Raw genomic sequence first — 26,893 nt, 5'->3', positions numbered from 1 at the left:
ACAGATATACAAAGCCTGGAGACAGATAAGAGAGAGCACCGCTCTGTCTTATCATCTAACATCAGGGTTCATCAGCGCTTTAATCAGAGTCAGGACGTCTGCCCAAAGGTCGCAACACAAAAGACATCAAACCAGTGGCTGCCTGGAAGACAGAAAATTGATTGAACTTCATCATGTCCTTTCGAAAATCTAAAGTACACAGCTCTACAACGTACACAGTGAAGCTGATTGCTGAATCTTCAAAAACAGAAGAAACCCATCATCAGCAGGATGGCAGCACAATGAAATGATTTATTAATGCACTGATGTCTCAAGCAAAACGCCCTCAGTGTCTAAAGTGGCTTCTGCTGACAGTTGATGAAGAAGTGCAATGCACATGAATTAATAAGCCGTCTAACTGGAGTGCCGTATGATGACCATACAAATAAGCTCTTAAAGGTGTCATTTAAATATGTTTATCAAAACTACTTAGATTTTCACACATACTACATACTACAACTGAATACTATTAATTCATTTGAGGAATTAGAGCACTTTGAGCAACTAGAACAAACAAGAGCGCCATCAGGTTTTCACCCCATTTGGTTTTCAAATAAAACTAGATATTCATATAAAAGCACAGTTTGTTTACTTATCTGCAAACAAGTTAAATATTCCAGATGTTAAGTAAATGTTACAATAAAAATGATTTTATGATATTTTAAGAAATATCTTTTTTTATGTAGAAGATATAGAAGTTTTCATGTGACAAAGTTGACGTTACATTGGACTACAAGATGGCATATCGACAGGCGGATTAGCAGAGAGGGATAAAATGTTCAGTAGACACATCTACATATACAGAGATGACATTCATTGCTTCTGGTGCAGCTGATTGAGATATATGATTGTTAAAGCAAGGCATAAAAATTTACTCTCAACTTTGTGTGTTTTTGTCTGTGCCCATATCAATGTGTGTGCACTTCCAGTTCTGATATACTAATAAACTTTATTCATTGGGCCATTCTCTTAAAGTACTTTACAGCAGAGGGCAGTTAGTTCACATCATGCGCTCCCTGATACACCTTGAGAGTTGGTGTGTGTTTGATGTGAAATGAAAGTTACAGCCATCATGCTTCAGGTTTCTCAGAATAAATTCATTACACTTAGAAAGAAATGACAGCATGGCTTAAAGCCTGTGTAAAATAATTGGCAGCACCCACTGGGAGCGACATGTTAAATGTGTGTGGACAGAGTTAACAGAAAAGGAGAAGCTGGGGGAATAATAAAAAAAAAAGGATGAGAGAAATCAGAATTTCAGTGTGCTACTGATGTACATGTCCTTTACAAGCACCCTCAGGGCTACAATCATCTGTCTCTAATAGCACTTTCACACTGTCATTATTTTTCTCATTCTCTCTCTGCCTTAGGATCTGAGTCTATTCCCTTAGCTAGACATACTCACATACAGTCCACACACACACACACACACACACACACACACACACACACACACACACACACACACACACACACGCACACACGCACACACACACACAGACTTGATTTGTGGCACTGAGGACTGGGTTGGGAGCGTGCCTGCTGTTCTGGCTAATGTATGACTCATCTCCCCCATTTATTCCACCGGGTCACAGAGATCTAGGGAGGACAGACCCGTACGCAATACATCAACCCACACACACACACACACACACACACACACACACACACACACACACAGACACACACAGACACACACACACTGATGCAAGATAGAATAAAAGATGTGCACTCTTAAATCCTAACCCTTCGTGCTGTTATATAAATAAGCTGCTGTTAAGCACTGATGTGAGTATACAGCTCCCCTCACACACTGCATCAGGCTACAGCAGCTTCAGTAGTGTATACTGTAGCATGTGCTGAATCATCCCTGTGTTGTATGATCAATACCACTTAAGCACAATTACGCTTGGCAGCAAACACAGGAGTCCTCATGACCCTGAGCCTGACGACCAAACTGGACAATGCACAAGTGTCATTAAACAGATATCTGTTTTGCTCTCAAAAAGCAGAGTGACACTGCTGACAGCATTGTAAGCGGTGGTTGTTTTCATATACAGAAATAAATACAAACTCTGAATGTGTCATATATCGTGGAAATGATGCATCTTTGCTTTTGCTGGACTGGGAAACTAAGGGAAATGTTTCTGACCATAGTGTCTAATGTGGAAGAAACAAAATAAATGTGAGTGAAATAGAGTAGTAGTAGAGTTCCATAATGAATACATCCCATTACTGCAGACTTGTTTATGGTATTTATACCCACAGGCGCAATATAGGAGTTAATCAGTTAACAAAGGGATGACTAAATGGTTATTGGATACTGGGGCCCACATCCATGGGACTCCTAAGTCATATAACTTTGTAGAGTTGCTATTCAAGGAGCTAGTTAATAGAAAAGCACCTTTACTGCGTATTAACATTTGATTATCTGTGCACATGTCTTTCTGTGTATCTCCCTGTTCTTTAATGTCTACCTTGCCTTATTTCTACCTTCTTTAATCAAGCTGACATATCCCATCCCACAGTCAGCACACTGAGCAGTGACGGGGGAGACGTCGCTGTGATCGGTGTGTGTGGGTGTGTGTGCTGTAACGAACACAAGGTCTCTGTCTCCCAGTAAAAGAGAATCTGATAGCTCAGCTGCCTGACAGCCTCTCTTGTCTCTGTGGTCCTAGCACAGAAGTGGAACAGATCTGATGAGATGCGCAAAATCAAATGCCAGCTTTTGTTCTGTTTCCTTTCTTCCTCTGTCTTTCCCATCACAATATTCCAGTCATCCTCCTGCTCTCCTCCTTCTTTTTCAATCTAATTACCTCCTCTTTATCTCACTCTGTCTACACGTATTTCTCGGCTACGATGTTTACTACAACGTTAGAGACTGCCTATATGTGTACTGTTACTACAGTGTTAGAGACTTCTAGTAACATGTTGAGTGTAAGGCTGCACATGAGGGCATGGCTATATTTGTCGGGGCTGTTTTTTCATGTGAGATGACTTTGTCCTGCGTGCCCTTAAAGCATCTGTGCTGTGTTAGTTGGGTAAAGATGGATGGCTGTGTTTTGTGTTTTGTGTGTGCATGTGCGCAGTGCTGTAGTCCCAGGAGCTGTGGTGATGTGTGTGCCAGTCGATAGTTCTGGCTAGTAAGTGAAGCCGGCCATTACTTCAACCTCACTGACTTTCCTCGGCAGTGGCGATAGAGGACAAAAGAAGAATAGGATAGAACAGAATAGAGCAACCTGCAGCAAGAGACGATAATGATACAGAGGTACTATATGAAGAACCTAATAAAACTGACCAAAATCAAGCCATAAACCACAGCTACTAGTCAGGGGAACCTAACTAAGTTAAGATAACTGGCTTTAGATAGAGTCATTAGAGTATGGTGTTTGGGCTGATAACTTAGGACTCTGTTAACACTTATATTCTTAGGAAATCAAGTGGGAACAAAATAAACTAATGCAAAAGATCCTGAATCACATTTTAATCAGCCTCAGCAGTGCAGTGCCATTTTTACATGTCAAAATAGTAGTGGCTGATTGACCTAATAGCAGCATCAGAGGGAAAAGCCACTTCAAGTAAAAGGTTGGGGATTCTCCTGACTGTTATCTACGCTGGTCAAGCACTGAGGAGATACTAGACAGTCTAAGGCAAGGTAGCTAAACTCCAAGGGAGTGCTCCCTTTTATAACATTGCATTTGCCAGATTCCACACCCTTATCATCCACAAATGTGCCCAGGCAAAGATGGATGCAGCTGGGATCTTGAACTAAAAAATATCCCCATTCAGTCCTCTGGCACCCTCTAGTGGGCATAATGAGTAAGTACAGCCTATGTTCTAGAGAGGGTCAGACAGAACAGAGGAGCACATGGAAATATTTCCTTTATGTGTAAATGGGTTTTTCCGAATTTATATTTGCCTTGATTTACCTTATTTGTATATCAATGCTGTAATTTATGTACATATCTCTCTTTTAAAGACTTGTTAATAAATGAGATGGTTTACCTAAAAGGATTTATCCTCAGGAAATTACAGAAATAGCACAGAATAGAGTAAAACTGATGTTCAGCATAAACAGATCAAAACACACACTGAGAACCTAAATATGTTAACAGCTGAAAAAAGCCACAACTTTGATTATTTCTGTCTAGTTCATCCCAGGTTGATAAACTAGGAGCTATCCCAGTTGGGGATTACAACCTCCCACATGAATTAATTACATTTTAGTAACTGCATGGATGTTTTATCTCCCTGAAAATCACATTTCTTGCAGCCTAAAAATCCTCAATCGGACTCTTTACTAATCCACAATTAACACAACAGTGTGACGGGGATGGAGTGGTATGAGTTGTTAAAGAAAATGCAAAATATATGATCATAATAAGTGTGGTCAAAGTTCTCACAGTGTCAAAATGAAACACAAGTACATATTTTAAATAGCTGCGAGCAGAAAAGATTTCAATGAGCTGACATACTCACCAAAGACTTTTCCCAAAAACAAGGTCTTGACCAGGTTGAACTGTGTGTCTGAGGCCTCCGGCAGGTTGTAGCTGACAGGAGGGTAATGATCCAACTGGGACAGAGGGGGAGAGGGAGCAAGAGATAATATATTAGTATCTGCATTTCAAACAGAGTCTCATTCTAAAACTACTGACTGCAGCCTTTTAAAGATGCGGCCCTGCATCAGCACATTCAACAGAGTACACAAGATGATGAAGAGGAGACGGTGATTCATTGCTGTCAGACACAGCAAATGTACGACACAGCACAATTCAAAGCTCAGTGGCACCCTCCTGTGGTTTTAAAATATCAGGGAGACCTCTCAGTAAATAAACTTTAACATCACTTCAATTAATCATGACCAAAGACAGAAACTAGGACTGACACATTTTTGTTAACAAATATTAACCAAACCCATTTCTTACTCCTTTACTTCAAGGCCTACACCATAGTCACCATATGTCAGACATGCCATATATTGTCTTTTCTGCTGCTCAGAAAAGACATCAGACTATACATGATCTTGGACACTTATGCATCCAATATGTAGGAGATTTGAGTTGTCTTTTCAGAACCAGAAAATGTACCATTTTCCTCTGATCATTCTCTCTATACATTATTAGAAAAAAGCACGAAACTCCTCATATTGAGTGGTGTCTACCGAGCTATGTCCCCGTTCAACGCACCAACGTGGACGCATCCTATGCAGCAAATATATGAGAGCTGTTCCAAAAGCTCTCTTCATACTATGATGCTATCACACAGGTTTGCTTTAATCATTCGGTCTGTGTGCGGACTTCTCTTATTTGGAAAGCTCTTGAGCTTTTTGTTTAGTCGAGCTAGTCACAGCTGAATGCAAACTGAATTGCGATCTTCCATAATGACCCTGCAAACAAACAGCTCTTCACCGGGACTAGAGAGAAATGATCACACGTTAATTAACAATATGCTGTTTCTGTGTCTGCGGTGGGTTCAAAGCCTTTCCCGAGAACTTGAAGCAGCGTGTTTACAAAAATGAGTGTCAGTGGAGATGCGAGAGCAGAGAGGGTGATGGAGGGGGGGGGGGGGGGGGGGGGGGGGCACATGACTTTAATATCCCTGCAACATAATTAACTTGTTATTGCTGTTTCACTTAAGTTTCTAATTAGCTTGAAGGCTGCAGCCGGTGCTATTGACGAGAATCATTTCAACCCCACAAATTGCTTTCTCTGTGCTCCAGAAATAAAAGATCTTCCTTCCTCTCTCCTCTGTGCTCACAGGAGAACTGTATCTCAGCCTACACCAGTCTGCAGAAAGCACACCGACTGCCCAAGCCGGGAGAGGGGAGCTTGATTGAAAACAATGACTTGTGTTACCGTGTGTTTTACTGGAAATTTGTTCCACTGATGTGCTGAATAGCTGCCGCGGCCTGTTAGCTGGGAGCCCAGTTGGACTGTCGCTAAAGGGTTGGGATTTATGTGTGTGTGTGTAGTTGCACTTGTTTACAGGTTTGAATCAGTCCTCCCATACAGAAAAATCTCTCTACCCCTCCAGACTATTTTCTCCCTCTTTCAGTCCCTGCACACACAAACACACACACACACACACACACAGCATATCCTAATTTGATTCTTTCCAAAAGCCTGGTCTCAGTGGAGCATTGTGTGGGTTTTGTTTTCCACGGTGACTAGAGAGTGGGATAATGGGGCACAATTAAATTGCGCTCAGCTTATTTACTTTTATCTGAGAAAACAAATTGGCTGCACATTCAGGGATAGAGGTCTGAGTCTCAAAACCCGACAAAAAGGTCCACAGAGGAAGACAGCCCGAGACGAAAGCTCATTTTACCAAACTTTGTCAATTACAACCGCAATTATTGGGTTCCTTTCCTTTTATGCTCCACCATTTACACAACCCAATTTTCTCCTTTAAGCGCTGTTGGTGCCTCTTAGGTTACATAAAGCTTACATAAGCAAAGTAATCAGGTGTTAGACAAAGAGAAAATTAACAATGAGTGAAATCTATTTCCCTAACTATGTGCTCAAAAAGAATCTCATTTAGCCAATGTACTGTATATATTCAAACTACTTTATAGGACACAGAACTTTTTACTCTCATTGCAGCTCTGTTTCCTTAATGATATCTGAGAGACAAAGAAAAACTCCCATTACAGTTTAAACACTAGAGAGGCCAAGTGCAAATTTCCTTTTTTTAATCTCGACTAGTGAAAAACTGAAGTGTTGTTTTTATCCCAGCTAGAGCCAGCCATTCATACCACTAATAGAAAACCACAGCAACAACCAATACAAACCACAGGAACAACATTCAGTGGAGAGGACGAAACAGAGATGAGATGGCTGGTGCCTGAAGCGATTCCTCACTTTCATCTCTAAATCCTCACAGTGTGTGACAGGTTGAGAGAAAGGGAAGGCCAGAGATGGAGAGATGGGATGCCTGGTGCGCTGCACTCTGTACGCCTGTGCCCACATTTCAGCAAGTGTTTGTGTGAACATGCAAATTTTCCCACCTTGAATTAGTCCTCGGGACTACAGAGATGTTAGATAACCTAAATGCACTGAAGTGATGTTTGTTATTATGTTTTGTTCTACTTTTTTTTTTTAATCAGAGGACGCAATCTTTCTCCTCCAACTCCCTCCCCTCTCTTTTACTCTCCATTTGTTCTTTTTCTTTTGCTCTCCGTCCCTCTTCTGCTCCCCTTTCTCTCTGATTCCAATTACCACACTCCTACTTGTCTTCCCACTCGTTCTCTGCCGCGTCTTTAAACTTAACAGTTGTTTGTCTAAATGCCTTTAAGATTTGCAGCCCTGATAGCAGAGAAGTGAGACCTCCTCAGCCTCAGGTAAAAACACAGCTTGCTTTTTTTACCCTGGAAATTGAATTTGATCCACTGGCGGGCCCACCAGCATTACTGAATTTTATTGCATCTGACTCATATCTCTGCCTCTCACTCACGTTGTCATATCTCAGATGAAAGCAGCTGCAACAAAGCCTCTGATGAGCATGTAAGCCAAATAATAATGGGTTGGTTAAATTTAAAAAGCTGATGGCACGGTATAGCAGAATTGACATTTTAGGCTTTAATTCATAATGTAATAATTTGTGATGCAATTTCACTGACACACTGAGTAATTAGCAAGTGTAAATTTCATCCATGATAATTCAGTTTGAACAGTGAATGAACGACTGAAGCTCCAGCTAATGTTTACATCACAGAAAAGGACTATTTAAAGGTGCAGTGTGTGGGATTTAGCAGAACTATTGGCAGGTATTGAATATCCATCCATCCATTCCATTATCTATACCGCTTATCCGCCAGGGCCGCAGAGGGGCTGGAGCCAATCCCAGCTGACATTGGGCGAGAGGCGGGGTACACCCCTGACTGGTCGCCAGTCAATAACAGGACTGATATATAGAGACAGACAACCATTCACACTCACACTCATAGCTACGGGCAATCTAGAGTCACCAATCAACCTAACATGGAGGTCTTTGGAAGGTATTGAATTTCACATTCATAATTATGTTTTTAGTAGCGCATTTCATTTATTCAACCTTTATTTAAATCTCCCTCATTGAGGGAATGCCCTCATTTTCAATGATGTCGAGAGCTCAATTAAAACAGAAAGAATACACGTGATGAATAATAAATGAGAAAACAAAAACAACAATAGAACTCAGTTAAAATCGCTACATTAAAGAGTGGAACAGCTTGTAATCACGGGTTTTAATTTGATGATGTTATGTTTTAATGTGTGTTGTAGAATGTTGTGTGTGCAGCACAAAAACTTAAAGCAGTTTTCCCAAATTTGGTGCTGGGACACAGGACTTCAAGCATTAGCCAGCACTGTTTGAGGTTCAATTTAATAAGGAGGTGATATATGATGGCACGTTGCCGTTATAAGGGCTTTATAAACAAACACAGGCCAATGTCTTACTGTTAGAGAAGCCAAACCTTTGCATACAATATGCAATGATGGGCAGAGTAACTGTCCCTGGTAATAAATGTAGGCGTGGAGTAATTAGCTGAATCTAGTGTTTAAGGGTGGGGGCAGAGCTGTGTCTTCCAGAGCAGGCAAGAGGACGGCATCAATTATCTGTTATCTCTTATTCTGCACAAGTATCAGTTTTTTGGTTGCAGCTTGCTAAAATGTGAGTCAGTGTGAAGTTTGAATGTAACTTTTTGATCGAGCTGAGATATCTATTCTCTGAGATCCTGTCAATACTGTGTCCATTCAAACTACTGCTCACAATACCTATGGCTCTAGAAAATAGCAAATAGTATGTATTTGGTCTTGTTTGCATTCAGGACTAATTTAAAATTTAAAGGTGCATCTTGCAGGCTTAAGGCTTGTTGTAGGAGTCCAGTAGCCGAGTGTCAGCAAAGCAATACAGAATTAAATCATCTGCAAAAGATGAGCATTGCAATTTGTAACAAGGGATGATAAATTGTTAATATAATCAGCTGAAACTAAGGATTGTTGTTTTTTTGTTAGCTTAGAAGGAGAGTTTTATATCTACACAGGGAGTCCGCCATGTTGCAAGGCCATGTTTCTACAGTAGCAAAGAATGGAGAAACAGTGTTTTTACGTTGAAGTGACAGTTTGAATTTGGTAGTGTGAACACATTAGTTGGAAGATGAAGAAGAAGAAAGAAGAGGAACACCAATCAGTTTGAGTTGTGAGAAGTTTGAGAACCCAAATTTGTGACAGATGGAGGATCAGGCTTAGAGAGGGGAGGGGGTGAGCACGGGCGCTGCAGTCTCTAACCTCACCTCTAGATGCCACTAAGTCCTTCACACTGCAGAAAGCAGGAAACAAGCAGTAAACACAACGCTGACATATCATCACCTTTTAAGTTGACATGCAAACTTGTTCAAAATCAACTGCCTATTTACGCATGTAGCAAACACTGGCATCAGTTTGGAGTCACGTGTTTGGCCACTTATAAATTCAAAGTTCACTCTCCTGTTAGCTCTGCTTTAGTCTCCACCAACTCCCGAGGGAAATATCTACCTCTTAAATGCTCCACACTGTTCACCAAGTAATTCCACTTCTCTGCTGTGTGATGCTGGGCGGGCGGTGGTGTGAGAGCGGTGTAAATAGCTGCTGCCACAAACAACACTGTGAGTCATGAGAGTCAAACTTAACAGCAAAATGGCATCCTGGAAAAACAAAACTATTAGCTGAAAGATGAGTGATTATTCACGACCCCATTCACATACAAGTACGTGATCCTTCGTTAATATAAAAATCAGGATTGTAGCTGCTTTGTGTTTGTCATCTTGTTGGAAAACACACTTTTTCCTCCTGAATCTGTGAGACAATCAAAGCATCAAAATTATAATTCTTTTTCCTACCTGCAATACATTGTTTCACTGATGGATTATGACATCTAAAATGCAGTTTGTTTAATTAATTTCATTTCTTGTTGAATTAAGTACTGTAAGCAGACACCTGCTGGTGCTACCTACTTACTCCCTAGTCTTGGTAAGTGTTATTCTTGTTGCTGTCATCTCGAGCAGGATATATCCTGTTCCTGGCAACTCATTAGTGTGCGTGTGAGCTACAGTCATGGTTCTTGGTTAGAAGTAAATAAACTATTACTAAAAGTCCTTGAGGGTTTGTGAGAGGTGAAAAGGTAGAAGGTGTGGAGAGATGAGAGGAGAGAAGTGTAGTGGACAGGTAGATTCGGCTGAATAATGTTGATTTTGTAGCACAGCCGCGTGAAGCCTTTGTAGTGAGTTGACCTGTTAAGATCTCACTTGTGCACGCATGTCTGTTGGTATGCATGTCGGCATCTGTTTACGTGTGGACATTAAGTGCATGTTTGTACCTTGAAAAAAGCCCTGAGGCAGCAAGGCAACATGAAAAAGTTCTACTCATCAAAGTTATCTTTGTTAGCACACCTTCTGGCTCTACCTTTCCTGCCCTATCTATAAACTTCATCTATTTCTTCTCTCTGTCCCTTCCCTTGCTGATTCCTTTTTTTCTTTAAATCCAAATTACCACATCATGCCTACCAGTGTTACTCTTAATTCTCTAAAACGTCTTTAATGTGTGAGTGCTGAGCCTATCATTTAGGGACAAAAGTTTCAAAGGATTGTTGCTTAGTGCACAGCCTGGGCACATGGGGAGCGGTAAACCGGGTATATGCACTTGATGGTTAATATTTCAGTCACACACTCAACAATCGGCTGAACATCGATATCCAGACACAACTCAGCCACGATCACCAGGTGGAAGACACAGTGTGTGCTTGTGCTTGTGCTCGTGCTTATGTGTGTGTGTGTGATGAGCAAAGACTCGTTCTGTCGCTCCAATCACTTCTTATGCCAGTAAAAAAGGATGTGTTATATTGAAGTGCTCCCACTGGGGTGATCAGCAGCTGCAGGATGTGATGCGCTCAGAAAATGAGGACGATTTCCATTGGATGTTTGAGTTTAATTTTCTTGCTGTTGAATTTCTCGCCGTGGTGTGTGAATGTAGATGATGAGATTCCAGTATGGATGGGGTCATTGCTCCATGCACATGCAATTAGAGACAGAGAGGGCTAAAGACTTATGTAGAAGAGGAAATGCAATGATTATAGGTTTGCAAGTGTACTGTGATTTATTCTCGCTAACATCTTATATCCTCTTAATGAAAGCAACACTGAAGGGGCTTCATTTATACTGGGGTGACATCTGTAGCTAGAATTAGAAAGAACGCAGCAACATATTCTCTGTCTATTACGCATTATACATCCTGTGTCATTGGACTAAGGTAAGTTAAGAAACTCCTCTTTGAAATTAAAGGCTTAAATGAAATTCTCTGTATTATAATGTGTATGCTCATGTCTTACTACACCTTCTTCTCTACTGTAAGTGCTAAAATAAAGGTGATGCACATCTACACCAAATGTTTGTTTAATGGATGGACAGTAATCCATGAGGATACCAGGAATAAAATGATACTGTAGAGAAAATCAAACTTCACTGACGCCTGCAGAGAATTTTCTCTGCAGGCGTCAGTGAAGTTTGATTCTGTCCGCGAGCCCATTTTATAAGCCGTAGACGCAGCAGTGCAGACTGAATATAAGTGAAAGCAAGTTTATACACAGATACTGACATGATGCTCTCCACAAGGCCCATCACGTTTGCAAAGAGAGGGTCAGCCAATGGTTCTGGTTAATGCCATACCTCCTTCTGCCCACTAGGGGGTAGGCTCTCCACAATATGTGAGTGAGTGACTCTCTGGATATGAAGGGAAGGCATTTAAAAATCATAAATATGCACACTGTATGAAATCGCTGAACAACTATGAAAATGTAAATCTAATAAATGTTATAATCTATGATGCAGGTGTGTAAGCATGCAGCAATAACGCCACACTACATGAAGTGCCAATGTGGTATTAAAAGGACATATTGGTTTTCATTTTAGAAGAAGACAACAACTTTCTTGGCAAACAAACTGCCACTGCAACTGCAAATGCATTCCGATCAAGGCCCAACCAATAACGAGGTTTTACAGGTTTCCTTAAATTGCACACTGCAGCCAAATCTGAGCATTTTTTGCTCAGGACAAAGTCTGTGATAGTTTAGCTGAATTCTCACTCCGTACTTGACAGCTACTGACTGAGGCTTGGCTGTATTGATCTGCACTAAGCCGTTTAGCTGCACAAAACTTAAGAGCACACAAACAAACCCACGCATACAAACACAGGTGCCTCACACAAATATACGCACGAACACATTGTCATGCACAAGCACAGACACCCAGAGACGCTTTAGCTCTGTCTCACACACACAGGGAAAGGCCTGCCTTAAATACCTGCACACACACACACACACACACACACAAACACACACAAATGCTTGCACTCGTACAAACGCACACAGATCAATGCCTTCTCTCTGTTGCTATACTTAGGCTGTCTACTGGAAGTGGATTAACAGTGGCAGAGGACAAGCACTTTCATCACAGCAGAAGACAGAGCAGGACACTGCAGGACACTGACTTAATGCAAACCATCGAGCTGACACCGGCTGAGCTTGTGTGACTGTGTGCTTGTGGCTCAGTGTGTGCGTGAGTTTTTTTTCTTTGGCTGCTTGTAAATAGGTAAGTCTTTTGGGTTCTGAGCATCAACTAAAAGCCAGGTGTGAGTGTGTGTGTGGTCTGTACCTGGATGGTGATGCTTCTGTCGACACGGGACATGTTAATGCTGTGTGGCTGTCCATTGGCCAGGTTGCGCTGGTCCACATCTATAGCATATGGCTCCTTCAGACCTCCCAGGTTATACCGCACCTGTAGTGAACCTGAAGACAAACAGGCCAGTGGTTTAAAACAGAGTCTGATTGTATGAAACCTCACGTCTCTCCCCAACAACTCCCTTTCCATTGTTCAAAAATGATTTAAACATGAGCTCTCACTGATGAACACCTAAAGAAATATATATTATTAGACATTTCCAAAGCAGTGGCTGTAAAAACGTGATTGCTGATGAGTCCATAAGTAGTTGGTAATTACTACCTGGCGACGCCTGAGACCAGCCATGTTAGAATTCATTTTGTTCATTATGATTATCTTTTTTTCTTCTTCCAAAAGAATTCTGATTGAACTGAACACTTCAGGCCAAAATGTTTTCATTTTGAAGTGATGGTCAAGGCAGGGCTGAGGGATAGTGGGGGACGCCCTGAATGATTCAGAGCACCCCCAGCTTGACAAGGGATTATAGATATTTACCATCTCAAAGCCCAGAGAGTGCAGGGGGCCAAGAACTTCTAGCAGCACCGCTCAGCAGTGTGAGTGTTTTGTAGTTTTATTGTCGCGATTGTGCACATTTAATGTTGAAATGTTAGATGGCACTGTAAATTTTCTATTCCTTCTATTCTACCAAAGCACTTTGCTGCCTGTCAGCTGCTCAATGGGAGGCTGACAATAGAGTTGGATTTTTGGAGATTATACAACTTTCCAAACTGTGCCGCAAGGGCAGACTTTGAAAAATGTACTTTGCAGCACTAACAAGCATTACTCTGAGCAGATTTCTCAGTCGTGAGCAACCAGAAATTGCTTACCATTCTGCCTTAAAACAACAGCCAGATAGTCCTGTGTCTTGGAGCTGACATACATCAGAATAGCTGGAGCATTGGAAGTGCTGAAACTAAAGGCCACTTCCTCCTTTGTTAGATTCACTTCATGTGGCGTCAGCTGGTGTGTCAGGACCTTTGTGTCCCTGCTGGCTCCTGCAACTGCTTCTGGCATGAAGTTGTATTTGACCAGCGTTCCTGCCTCGAAGAAACCCCCAACATCTGGGTGAAATAATGGAAGAAATGAGAAAAATGCCAAAACACACAATGCAATTTGATGTACAAACATGCACACACACACACACACACACACACACACACACACACACACACACACACACACACACACACACACAATAAGTACTGCTTATCAGTGTTTACAGTAGAATTAACATATTTGAAAAAGCTATGTAAATCACAACAGATGCATCTATGCATAAAAAAGCAAGGAAGAAAGACAAGAGAAACAGAGACAGAAAAAAGAGAAATAAACACATCAAAAAGAAGCCACAGGGAAGGGCTGATACCCCACACATAATACAGATTATTATATGGGCAGAGAGACACAAGCCCATGCATAAATATGGCTGTGTTCAGGAGGTGTAGTAAAGTGGGTGTTAAATTGCTGTACTCCGGCATCTGAAACCAAACAATACATTGTTTACCAAGACATTAACAGACCTAATGGCACATTCCAGCCATTCCAGGAGGCTTATTGATTTTTGTAATCAAGTGTTGAGAAGAAGGGGCGCTATGTATGCTCCTTGTTTGTGTTTATGTGTGTGTATGTGCACGCATGGTCCATGTGCCAGTTATAAGGGAGATAAAAGGCACAATGTGCGTGAAATGAAAGAAAGTGGTTAGAGGGAAAACAACAAGCAGTGGGTTGTGTGTGTCTGTGTGTGAGTGTGTGTAAATGCCAAGGAATATTTCTTGACGTGTTTGCCTTACCTCCGTGGCAGCAGTGAAAATGTATAACTACACCCCTTGCGACTGTGGAATACTAAGTGAACGCGTTTATGCATCTTATTTTAAAGCTTGACTTCACCCATCGTCTCCCACCGGACACAGTACAATAAATACTTCAAGCTACATTATTTAGATTTAATAGAAAGCTTATTACTAGAAAATGGGAACGTTCTCTGACTGGTATTGGCGTGCAGGCAAAATCTCACCTCCATTCAGCTACACCACAATTGTATCCTCTATTCTGCTGTGCACTGATATCGTTTCAAGCTCTGGAAGTCTGGAGAGACTCGTTTCACCAATTGTTCTGTGTTAACCAGGCAGAGAGCTTGTGAAGTTTTCAAATAGCCTGCGTCTCACTTCGTTTTCGAAAGGGGTTGGCGCTGCCTGCAAAGATCCATGCTTCTGGGTATTCACTGAATCACACTTACGTCAGACAAAATGCAGTATTTCTGTCAGAGCAGCACGCTTGATTGAATTCCTTAAATCAGTTGCAAAACAAGTAAAAAAGTTAAAACAAATCAACATAACAAGCCTCAATATCTATGAACACAGGACCGCTACATTCACATCTTATAACCTTACTCTGTATTTAAGCTTTTGGTAAATGGTCTGTATTTGTATAGCTCCTTTCTAGTCATTTCGACCATTCAAAGTGCTTTTACATCACATCACACATCATTCACACCGGAGCAATCTAAGCTGGAGGAGATTATTTTCACACACTCTGAAGCTATGCATGTTTCAGAGTTAGTGCTATAGAGTGAGTAAAACATATCAGATGATGCTAATGTTAGGTTAGGTAATTGTTTTTTGTGAAAAGTGATTTAAAAATCTTCTCAGGTTACTAAATAAAAGACCAACTTATAATTCTATCAGTGTCATATTAGAGGTTTTGACAAAATTCCACTTTCATTATTTTCCTCTTTGGTCTAAACGTGTCGTTTGCAAGCTAGTGTTAGCTTTGTCAGTTACTTAAGTCAGGCTTAGGCTTAGGGTTAACAGTTATACCTGGCAGTTTGTGGTTGTAAATAATTAGAAACTACTAATTTCTATTGAACTGTTTTGATTCAGTGGTGCTAAACATTCTTACATTTTTATCTTTATTCATACAAACTGTAGCGTATGTGGGGCCTGTGTGTAAGCTGTCTCAGCCCTCTCTGCCACACTGAGAAAAAAAGAAGAAGAGAGACTCTGACTATCTGCCCACAGCCTGAGCAGCAACACACACACTTGTCTGGAAGCATAAGAGGGAATGAGAAAACTTGGCTCCAGGGCAGGGACTCTTTATGTGTGTGTGTTTTATGTCAGCTCCTGAATAAGTTTTGAAAAGGGAATTTGTGTGAGCATGCAAACCTCCACAGGTATCCACGTATGCGTGTGTTTTTCTGAGTTTGTTTGTGTGTGTCCACGTACATGTGCACACTGGCGCCATGTGACCCTCACGGGCAGGAAAGCAAAAGAATGAGAGTGTATAATAATACGGCGGGGTCCCCTGAGCAGTGTGTAAATATGGATACAATGGAAATGCACTATGCAATTATGGCTGGCTTCATGCATTTTTCACTTGCTGAGAAAGAGGGGGGGGGGGGATTAAAGAGAGAGGGGGGGGGAAATTTGGAATGAGAAAACAGGAGAGGGGCAACTGGGAGAGGAGAGAACAATGGAGAGGGCCAGAGAGGAAACGAGAAGAGAGAAGAGGTGAGGAAGAAATTAAAATTTACAGGGAAAAGAGTAAAAAGGAGGAAGGCCAGGAAAGAGAGAGTCGGAGGGAGGGAGGAGAGGAGGGGAAGAGATGCAAAAACCAAAAGTAGAGAAAGAAATGAGAAGAGAGAGGGAGAGGAGAGATTGGAAAAAGTGGAGGGGAAGGAATGGAGATGAAGGAACGAAGCTCTAGAGGAGCAGAAAAACAAAGATGGAGAGGACTGAAAAGGAAAATCTGAGATAGGGTTCGTCCTTATCTCAGATTTTGGCACAAAAAGAAATAAGAAAAGGAAGGGGTGAATGGTAGATGAAAGGAGAAAGAGATGAGAAAGTGAGGACTGGAAGCAGAGATGAGTGAAAAGGAAGAAAGGAGGTGACAGAAGAGGGAGGGGGGAGTCACATATCATGCATAGAGACAAGCAGACACAAGGGTGTGCTCTCTCCCTTTCTGTGTCTCTCTCTTTTTCTGCCCACACACAGACAGGCTAACATATAGACACACACACAAACACACACCGTCACACAGACAGTGATCTCTATTCTCTAAATCTTGAAATGCCTGATTGGTTATGACAGAATTCAGAGGAGGTCTTCTCATGTCTTACACTGGCATATTGCCACACACTGTCCCCCTCACACACATGCACGCACGCACACACACACACACACACACACACACACATCCACACCCACACGCACGCACGCACGCACGCACGCACGCACGCACGCACGCACGCACGCACGCACGCACGCACGCACACTTTGCTTTTCTGTCATCTTGTCACCCCCCTGCCACGAGCACAGGGAAGAAACACTATTCGGCTTTAGGAAACAAATTAATTCACGTGTCGGGGATCAACTCTGTGACTAGGAGCTAGCAGAAAGCCTCTGACAGCATCGCAGCTCTTCTCCCTTGAGCATTTTCTGAAAACTTGTTTTGGGAAGCAGAACTTTAATGCTGTATCTAATGAATCCCTATGAAACAAACATGATGTTTTAGTAATACGCGAGCAGGAGCAAAGTTACAGTATGACATTTCTCATCTCTGAAGTTCAAAAACCTACAGCTACCCACTGCTTAGTCAAGTGACTTGTATTTTGTTTTTTGGTTTGATCTCAAAGCTCTGTATTTGCACAATTTTAGCATTCAGTGAGTGCACTCTAAAGTCAGGGAGAATTGGTGGGTAAGCACAATATCACTCTCAATCGATGCCTTTTATCATAAGTCCAAACACTTTCAACACAGACAGCGCCAAACTGAATAGGAAGTGAGGAGGTGAGGACAATCACAGAGCACAGCAAAAATCACAGAGGGCTGTCAGGCAAAGAAGCTCAGTGAAACATATCTACTACAGCAGGAATGCTGGCACTATTTGACTCTGGCTTTGTGAACTAAAGTAGGACGGTGCCAATGATGACGTGGTTTTGCAAAAGGGAAAAAACAAAGGCTTGAAGAAGGGCAAAAAAGAAAAAAATCTGCTACTATTAGACACCTGAGGGAATTGCAAAAAACCTTGCTGTGCTGGCAATTGGTAGCAAAATAAGCCCGTCCAGATGATGATTAAAGTGTTGTCTTGTAGTTGAAGTTTTGAAAATGAAGAGTAGTATAACGCACTTTGGTGGCATTCATCTACCTACTCAACTACCCGCTGAAATGATCCTCCTCCAAAAACGCCTCTCACCTCTGGTGCAGAACGGGCCGTCATAGGCGGTGGTGGTGCAGTCACATAAGTAGCCGTTGTACTTCTCCACACACTTCCCTCCGTTCCGGCAGTACATCCCAAAACTGGTACAGTGGCCTTGGCAACCTGGCTTGACCCCAGGCGTGACCTTGGCCCTCTCTTCCAAGTCGAGGGTGATGCCGTTCATCCGGAGGGCACGGATACAGCCCAGGAACCCCCTCTGTCCTCCTGCAGCACCTGAGGCGCAAAGGAGGGAGGGCAAGGAGGTAAAAACACAGAAGAGGAGGGGAGGTGACGTCAGTGCAGCAAGGACATGTAGCATTGGGAGATATTACAGAAAACAAATACAGAGAAGGATGGGAGGACAATGGAAGTCAGGGTCAGAGAAGTCATTTTGAGTCTGTTTTAATCTTTTTTAGAAGCGTTAATATCCTAACGCCTAGAGGAAGCCACTGGTGTCACGTTAATCGCTCCGACTGTGACACTGTTCTTGAAACAACCTTCAACTCGTTTGATATCTTCACTAATTAAAGCAGTCTAATGAACACAGTGTCTTAATGAACATCTCACAAGCACACACACGCAAATGGATGCATGAATGCGCGTAAACCACAAACTACAGACAAACACACACATTTAAAAACACACCGCACACAGCGCACCTGATTTGAATGAGTCAATATAAGCATTAATGCTTAGCCTTGGGGTGTCGATAGCCATTCCTCTAAAGCGCTTCCATCGTCATTGTGGCCTTGCGCCATTACAGTCTAACTACCCATTAACTTCGACAGAGTAGGGGTGTTAAATAGATTAATGTGAACCTAAATGACTACAGCAAAAAACACACTCATAAACATGCACCCACAGGTATAGATTAGAATATACACAAACGCACCCACAGAGGACAGTTACACTGTACGGATAAACACACAAGTGTTGGTGCACACTCATTCACACTATCATGAACAAGGGCCAAGGGACATTTTAGTTATTAAAACCTCTCAATTACATCCTTTGGTTTACAGAGATGAGTCCATTCAACAAGAAATGTTAAGGAGACATGAACACACACCACACTCTCTCATACAGTTTCCCCCCCTTCAGTGACTGCATTCTCACACACACATCTGCTAGCTTAGCCACACAGGTACTACACAGAGATAATAAGATTACTAATACATGTACTTTGATTTTCTCCATCCAATACATTATTCACATATCAGGATGCAGCTGGGCTTTCTCACACTTACCACGTTCCATTCCCACAACGGATTTGACTTTTAGTGGACCTATTAATTAATCTATTTTGTACCACTGATTGGCTGGAGGTTTCTGCCACCTGTTTACCCAGGTCTAAATCAGTCTCTGATTAAACAGACAGCAGGCTCTGAGGCCTGCGGAGACCAGGGCGGACACGTATACAGGTACACACACACACACACACACACACACACACAGTCATACTCTCAATCAGGTGCATACAGTTTCTGTAATAGAGCCTGACTGATACTGACTGAAGCTGAAATCACACATATATCTGTTTTGGTGAATATGGTGGCAAAGATATGCAGGAAACTGCAGCAATATTCAATATTCATATTTAGTTTAGTTACCATCACTACTGTTCAATTGTAAATTCCTTTGTTGCAAGCAAGCTATTATCATGTTATGCCTTAACACACACACATGCATAGACACAAATGAACAATCACATATCATGTGTTTGCACCTATTAATGGCTGTTATGTGCTTTCTCTAGAGGAAGCCATCCTATAATGAGGTGCTAATGAGGAAACATTTCATATTCATTAGGATATATGTAACACACACATAGACATGCACAGTACTCACACAACATGCAACAGCTACATTTCTACTTAAAAGACAAATCATGAAATGCGACCATTTGACCTTTACTGTGTGTGTATGTTGGGATGAATTCTACATTACTGAGTAATGATGAACTAATGAATTAACACACACTAACATGCAGTATGCACTTAAACGCTGCCTGCTACAGTCAATGGAATATATACAGTGTGTGTGTGTGTGTGTGTGTGTGTGTGTGGACTGTTCTTTTAAGCCCGATCTGAGGAAGCAGATAAATTCCTCATTTAAACCAGCATGCTGCACATCTGCTGCCCTGATTTTCTTCCATTATTATTGTATGAGTGGGCTAATAGAATAGTGGTGGGTCCTATCTCTTTCTGTTTGTCTGATTGCAGAAGTTTATCCACACAATGTTTGTAACATTAGGACGCCATTTGTATTGGTTTTAGATGAGTATTTTTGATTCATATGGTCTAAATACCATTTCAAAAGCCTTCCTAACCCACCAGCATTTCCAGGGGGGAGATATTATCATAAAAATCCCAGCCCAGTGCTTTATATCTCTTGGTTTACAGCAATGTTTTTTTTCCAACTATCTCTCTTAAAGGTCCATAATGGGCTTGCCTCTGATGGATCCCTACATGGAAAATGTACTTGTGTATTGCAATAAGCTTGAGTCTGCAGTAATTCCTCACACCTATGTGTTAATGTATGGTATAAATCAAAAAAAGTAGCAGCACAAGAGCATGAGCAGTTACATTCCTGAAGATTAATCATGACTAAACTTTAATCACTACTGGTGTTTTGCTGCAACAAAATCAGATGCAACAAAAAAGACTATTTGAGCTGTGGGTGAGGTCTTTATACAGGTGTGCTTGTGTGCTCTGAGAACTGAGGCTGTCGTTATGTCTGTGTCAGTGTCACAGAGGCATTTCATTGTACTCATTAAATGTTACCTACTGTCTTGGCAGGTGAGCGAGGCTGGTTTCCCTGTGACAGGTGTCGCACACATGCAGTGAGTAACAACAAGCAAGATGTCGATCCATGCAGACAGAGGCACGAAAAACACAAAGGAACCCAAAGTGGAAAAGAAAGACAAAACAATACAACCATGAGAGAACTGAGCAAAATCATACAGAAGTGTGATAGTGAGCATCAATCAAGAGGGAAATCAAAAGAACAGATGGAGGCATTAAATGGATAAAATGGGCAAGATTTATAGTTATGTGCATGTATGAAGTGAATTGGAGAGCTAAAAGTTAACAGTGTGAAGTAAATGACAGCAGGCTGATGGTATAACATTTACTCTCAAGGCCATTAGAGCAAATGAGCCACTGTGCAGTAAACACTAAAGCAATCAAATGCTTGATGAGGTGCATATTGATTGAGGAAGAGAGAAGGAGACGACACAGATATGAGAACAAGGTGAGCAAAATAAAGTGTCCTGTCCGCTTCCCTACCATCATGTCTTTATGTGAAATCACACAAAGAGAACAATTTTTAAAATCATCTGTAGGTTCCTGGATTGCATTGTTTTTCTGCCTCGCTACTTTCAAAACCAGCCACATCAATATCAATCAGAGACAACATGTGAAGTGGCAGAGGATGTTACAAGGAAGAATCGGGTGAGGATAGACAGAATCTTGATGCCTGCAAGGATATCCCCACTCTTTCTAAATCTCTTGATCAAACACAAAAAGATCTCTATCTTTTGTGGATGTCAGGGGCCGAATCTAAACCACTTCCCTTCAGAGGCTGGGTCACTTCCTGTGTGCCACCCTGTAACTTCTCAAAGCAATCCTCAAATGAGGATTAAGCAGGGATTAGAGCTCAGATATGAGAAGGTGCTGTCACCTCTGTGGCTGTTGTTACATATAAGTCTTTCCCCGCTTTTTTCTCTATCTTCCGCTTCCGCTATCTCCTGCGTTTCTAGATCTGGTGCCACACACAGCCGTCTCTTGTCTTCCTTTCGATAGAAAAGCCTGAATAAACACATGCAAATGAGGTGACGGTCGAAGAGCTATCTGGAAGCCATTAAATTCCCAGTTTCATAGCCGCGAGTCGCACAGTGACAAAGCCTATCGCGCCCCTTTCCATTTCACTAAATGAAAGTACAAATACACTGAGAGGCAAATTGGGACATGATAAGGTGAGGATGTTTCAGCAGCGGTCGAACCAGGAAAAGTGATGAGACGATGAAATTATATTATAAACGAGGATCAGGGAGGGTAAGGCTATCACATCGGGATGCCTGATTGGACTTTGGAACAATCTCCTTTGGGCAGAACTTTTTTCCATGAGACAGTAGGAACTCTGTGATCCGCCTCAGCACTTTTCCTTCTATCCGCAAATCCCTTAAACTATTTTAGCCCAAGAGTTTGGCTTATAGAGTATTGACAGCTCAGCACAAAAGGCAGGAAGAGACAGAGAAATGAAAGCATTGGGAGAAAGCTGGACAGATCTTCTGCCATTTGAACTCCAGATGAGCTTGAGAGGCAGATGAAGCCATAAGAAACACACCAGACCTCTTTAACTAAATGTAGGCCTAATTGGTGTGATAATAAGGGCTTGATCTGTCTGATAACTGATGCAGAATGTGTGTGTGTGTGTGTGTGGGAGAGGGAAAGTCAGAGGATTGATATTCTCTTTATGCGATAGTAGTTTTTTAATCCAAAGAAATAAAAATGCTAAGTCAAAGTATTAAAGTATCAAAAAATGACCTCTATAAGTGAATTAAGCTAGTTTTAGTCACACATTCTTACAGCCAGCACAGTGGCTCAGTTTTAACTTTATTAAAATTCTGATCAATTGCACGGATGAGTTTCCGAGGATGTGTGTGTGTGTGTGTGTGTCCGTATGCGCATATGTGCGTTTGTGTGCTGGATTAACATGAACTTAATTAGCAGTAGCTGTGGCTAAGCTGGACTGAAGCTTCTTATGAGAGAACCCAGTGATTTCCAGCAAACGCTGCTACATCTTTAACTTTACAGCACAGATACTTTTTTTAATCACTCCAGTTTCAATGGACGATGTGTCCCTTCTGCACAGAGAAGAAATTAAATGTTCTAATTGCAATTAAACGTATGCATGTGTGTCATTCTTACACATAAAAGTTGTTAATTGTTTGGATAGTGTCTCACTATTGTGTCTTACCTACGTAGAGCTGGCTGAACAGCTCTAACCGTGTGTGCCCCTGTGCAGGAGCAAGCTGAGATGCCCGATATGTCTGATCCAACTGAAGGACCGCCTCTTTGACGTTTCGCTCAGCCATCACGCGATGCCATTGGTCGTCATTGAGGGGTGATGCCGAGTGTACTGTTAACTCCACAGGTCCGTTTCCAACGTCAAAGGAGAAGGAGACAACTTGATTAGCTGCAGAGAGTGTGTTGGAAAAACAGAAAATCAATTCACCTGAAATCTTAGTTACAGAGGTCATTTTAAACTACGTGAAACAAACATCACAACTTTCTAAAACTCATAAGTCCCTGTTCTGTCATAGTCCACTCTGCAGGTAAGTATGCGTTCAATTTCTAATCTAATGGCTCATTTGTTTCAAGGCCATTCATTTGGCTTGTATAGATTTCAGCTTTGCAATACACGACTGCTCACAGCTTTGGACAGGACTAATCTAACAGACAGTCGATAGATGCCAGGAACGGATGGTTTTGCATGACATAAAGTTGTATCTCAGCAGTTTCCATGTCTTGTTTTTTTTGCTGCTCTTGAACTTTTAAGATGTTTTGCTAGTTTTGCTGGAGAGAGGACAGCTGAAGAGTGAGAGATGAGACAGAGAGAGAGAGTCGAAGATAAATGGCAGAGAGTGTAGAGTAAAAGAAAAATGAGTGCAAGATGGCCTTGTTTTTCTGCATAATTAATTTCCATCATCTTAAAGTAAGTGGATTTGAATGTGTGTGTGTTTGGAATGTGTTATTAGGGAATTAAGGGTGCTGCAATGCCATAAAGTTTATTGCTACTCCGTAGTTCAGTAGCCTAATATTTCAACAGACCAACAGGGGGCACTGTTATACCCTTTATGACCGTGATGGGTCAAATGCTCATCAATAATTCTGAATTACAGTGTGTGTGTATGTGTGTGTGCTTAAGCCTACCACCTGTCAATTCCAGATGTTTTTGCTACTGCATAGGTGAGGTCACTGTCTGATGGCTTTTAACATCTCTGTAGGGAACAGATCAATCCACTCACAGAGATTAATCTGAGTGTTTTTGTGTGTGTCTGTTATGACAGAAAAGGACAGTCTGCATGTGTGTGTGTGTGTGTGTTCTTATGTTCGACTCGGTCTTAATCTCCACAAGGCTGGAAATTAAAAATATTATTTTGAGACACTACCAACCGGACACAATGGGTACTTCACAGCTTTATATACATCCATTTTAAAGCGGAGTATTCTTTCCTCTCTTCAAACAACAGTGTATACATTGCTGTTTCTGGCAACGTATTCAGTGTGTGAGGGCAAAAGATGTTTGATGAATACTTGCCACGGCAAAATGTCAAAGGAATCTTTTAGCCTTGACCTATGAAGGGAATGAAGCAACAATGAGAAAACAATGAGGGAATTATTTTTGCTGCTGGAGTGACGATTTGCAATTGTCAAATTAAAACCCAATTTGACTCTTTTCTTAATGTTCAGTACTAGTGTCAGGCCGCTGTAGAAAAGCTATACATTCTGGGGGCTGCCATGTGGTGGTTATTGGCACTAGTGTGCTGCAGTCATAGGGATGATAAATAACCACTTCATAGCTTTATATGTTACTGCTTCATTATGGCTCCATTAGGGTCAGATATTGGAGTGGATAATTTTATGCAGTGGTCAATGGGGAAATGAACTTTCTTCGTTCCTGTTCCCCTATCAATATGTCTGCCCTTTTTCTCCTTTTCACATTGCTTCCATCTAATTATCTTCTTTCACTTCATCTATTTTTCCATTTGTCTAACTCTTGCATCCCTTCTACAGTGCACACAGAGCTCCTCTGTTTCTTTTCTATCTCTCTCCTATTTGTTTGCTCCTTCATTTTTTCCTCTCGCTTGGTTTTCTTTATTATTTTGTTCACTTGTTCTTTCCCATCTTTCCCCCCTTTTACCCTCACCATCTATCCTTCCTTCCCTGTGTACAACTTCCTTCCATTCTTTCATTTCTTCAACGTCGGTTCATTTCTTTCTTCAGCTGCTGCTTGCTTCCTTGTGTTCACACACTCAGATATATCAGTCTTGCCAGTCACTTTACCCACCCTCCCTTCTATCCTCCCTTCCATTATTTCTTCCTTCTTTTGTCCTCGATCCCATCCTTACAGACATTATCATTTGCACTTAGATGAAATGCAAAGACACCAGAAATCATCTCAGCTAAAGCCCGTCTGGAGTGCATTAACCCATAAGATAAATCTGAAAAAGTACTTAAACATTCAACTACCCACTCATATAGGTAACAAACACGACAAATAGATGCACGCACACACAGTGAGTATAAGCTCTCTGACAGGCTTTAGTACACTGAATTAATGATGTCTGTATGCACAGAGCAAGTCTGAAGGGCAGGGAGGAGCGTCATCAGTTATTTTAAATGCTGGAGGAAAGCTATATATATATATATATATATATATATATATATATATATATATATATATATAAGAGAACACCCCAGTAGAAACAAAGCTATAGTAATGCTGCTATAGCAATGCTGAATGGCATGTGAGTGTGTGTGCTTGATTATTTGTGTGTTCTTTTAACAGCACTCCAAAGAAGATGGATGCCCTACAACTTTCTTTTTTATACGCTGTCCACAGGCAGGCATGAAAAGTAAAGTGCCCTCAGAGCGCAGAGCTCTTTTTACATAGCCGTGATGGATGCCGTAACTGTTAATGTGTGTGCGAATGACACTGAGTGTGTGTGAGATATACTTGCATGTTGGTACAGGGAAAACCCAGCAGAGCCTTTTATTTTTCAGTATTTGTTTTTCTATTAATCTTTTAATATGGAGGCTGAAAGAGCCAAGTTCTAAATTATGCGTCAGCACAGCACAGCCAAACAATGATAAATAGTGAACGAGATTGTGTGTGTCTTGAGACCGCTGCTTGTGTGAGCGTGCTTATACTATATGTGAGTGTGCGTTTGTCTAATGTGAAGTTTCATTTTACCATTCATCTGTTTTCAGATGGGTGGCAGTATATTATCTCTTCGATCTCTTTTCTGTTATACCTGATAATTGTTTGTTGTTTGTCTTGTTTACTTTGCTAGCCTTTTGCTTGGTGTTTTTCACTTCTGGGACAGTCCCCCTCCCTTTTTTTCAAATGTTTTATTGAAAAAAAATGGTAATAGCAAATAGAAAATAGCTGGTATTTCCATTAGTGACACCCAGGCCGTTACACTGGATTATTGGAGATTTGGGGCTATAGCAGGTAGTCACTGTGTGCACACAGATGCCCCCTCACACATCTTTGTATACAGATAAACTAAGAGATCCTGTATGGGAGCTCGCTGTGTGTGGCGGAAAGGCAGCGAGGAACACCAGTCTGGCCCCTTTAAGGAGGGAAACTATTTATGTGTGAGTGTCACAGCAAACCTGCTGCTGTTGACACTAAAACAAGACTTACATCAGTGTCTTAAAAGCTAAGCATCTCTTTGTGACTTAAAAAGACTCTTCAAATAAAACTTTTTTGTGCTTATCAGCAAAGAACTTGCATGCTCACAATGCAAAGAATCCTGAGTATCTCTTGGTGTTTAAATATAGGAGATATAGAGAGATAAAGAATAACTTCTCATAGTTTTTTGAAGAAGAGTCTGAAAAAAATGTTCTTAGTGGCAGCTGGCTGCTTTTCTCCTTAGTAGATAACTAGATATTGCTTTAACAAGTCAGAAAGGAATCCGACAACAAAAAGATAGACACTGGCTGCTGCTAAACTTCAGATGTAAACTTTGAGTCTGTCTGGTCTTCACACAAAAAGGCAATAATACAGTTTTATAAGCCAAGGTCTCCAGCGGGAAAGTAAATGTCTCAGCTGGATCCCAGATTGAAAATGTTTATAACCTTTGGGCAAGACTATCACTGAAAGAGCAGCCCCTCAAGGACTCAAAACATGGGACATACATAC

The 26,893-nt window shown here is 41.4% G+C and overlaps 1 protein-coding gene across 1 annotated transcript in view; it reads right to left on the bottom strand.

Annotated features, from left to right (window-relative positions):
- Nucleotides 1-26,893, bottom strand: part of cntnap2a (contactin associated protein 2a) — a 319,930-nt gene that overhangs the window by 8,074 nt on the left and 284,963 nt on the right. Inside the window, exons 19-24 of the mRNA XM_070852601.1 lie at nucleotides 22,940-23,158; nucleotides 20,747-20,776; nucleotides 17,957-18,193; nucleotides 13,594-13,827; nucleotides 12,701-12,834; nucleotides 4,519-4,612 (exon numbers count right to left, since the gene is read on the bottom strand). Of these exons, the coding sequence (XP_070708702.1) occupies nucleotides 4,519-4,612; nucleotides 12,701-12,834; nucleotides 13,594-13,827; nucleotides 17,957-18,193; nucleotides 20,747-20,776; nucleotides 22,940-23,158 (948 nt within the window). The remainder of the gene's footprint in view (nucleotides 1-4,518; nucleotides 4,613-12,700; nucleotides 12,835-13,593; nucleotides 13,828-17,956; nucleotides 18,194-20,746; nucleotides 20,777-22,939; nucleotides 23,159-26,893) is intronic.

This window comes from Pempheris klunzingeri, chromosome 21, assembly GCF_042242105.1.
Source record: "Pempheris klunzingeri isolate RE-2024b chromosome 21, fPemKlu1.hap1, whole genome shotgun sequence".
NCBI classification, from domain to species: domain Eukaryota; kingdom Metazoa; phylum Chordata; class Actinopteri; order Acropomatiformes; family Pempheridae; genus Pempheris; species Pempheris klunzingeri.
Note: the sequence above shows the minus strand (reverse complement) of the source record. Positions and strands in the feature narration are given on the sequence as shown.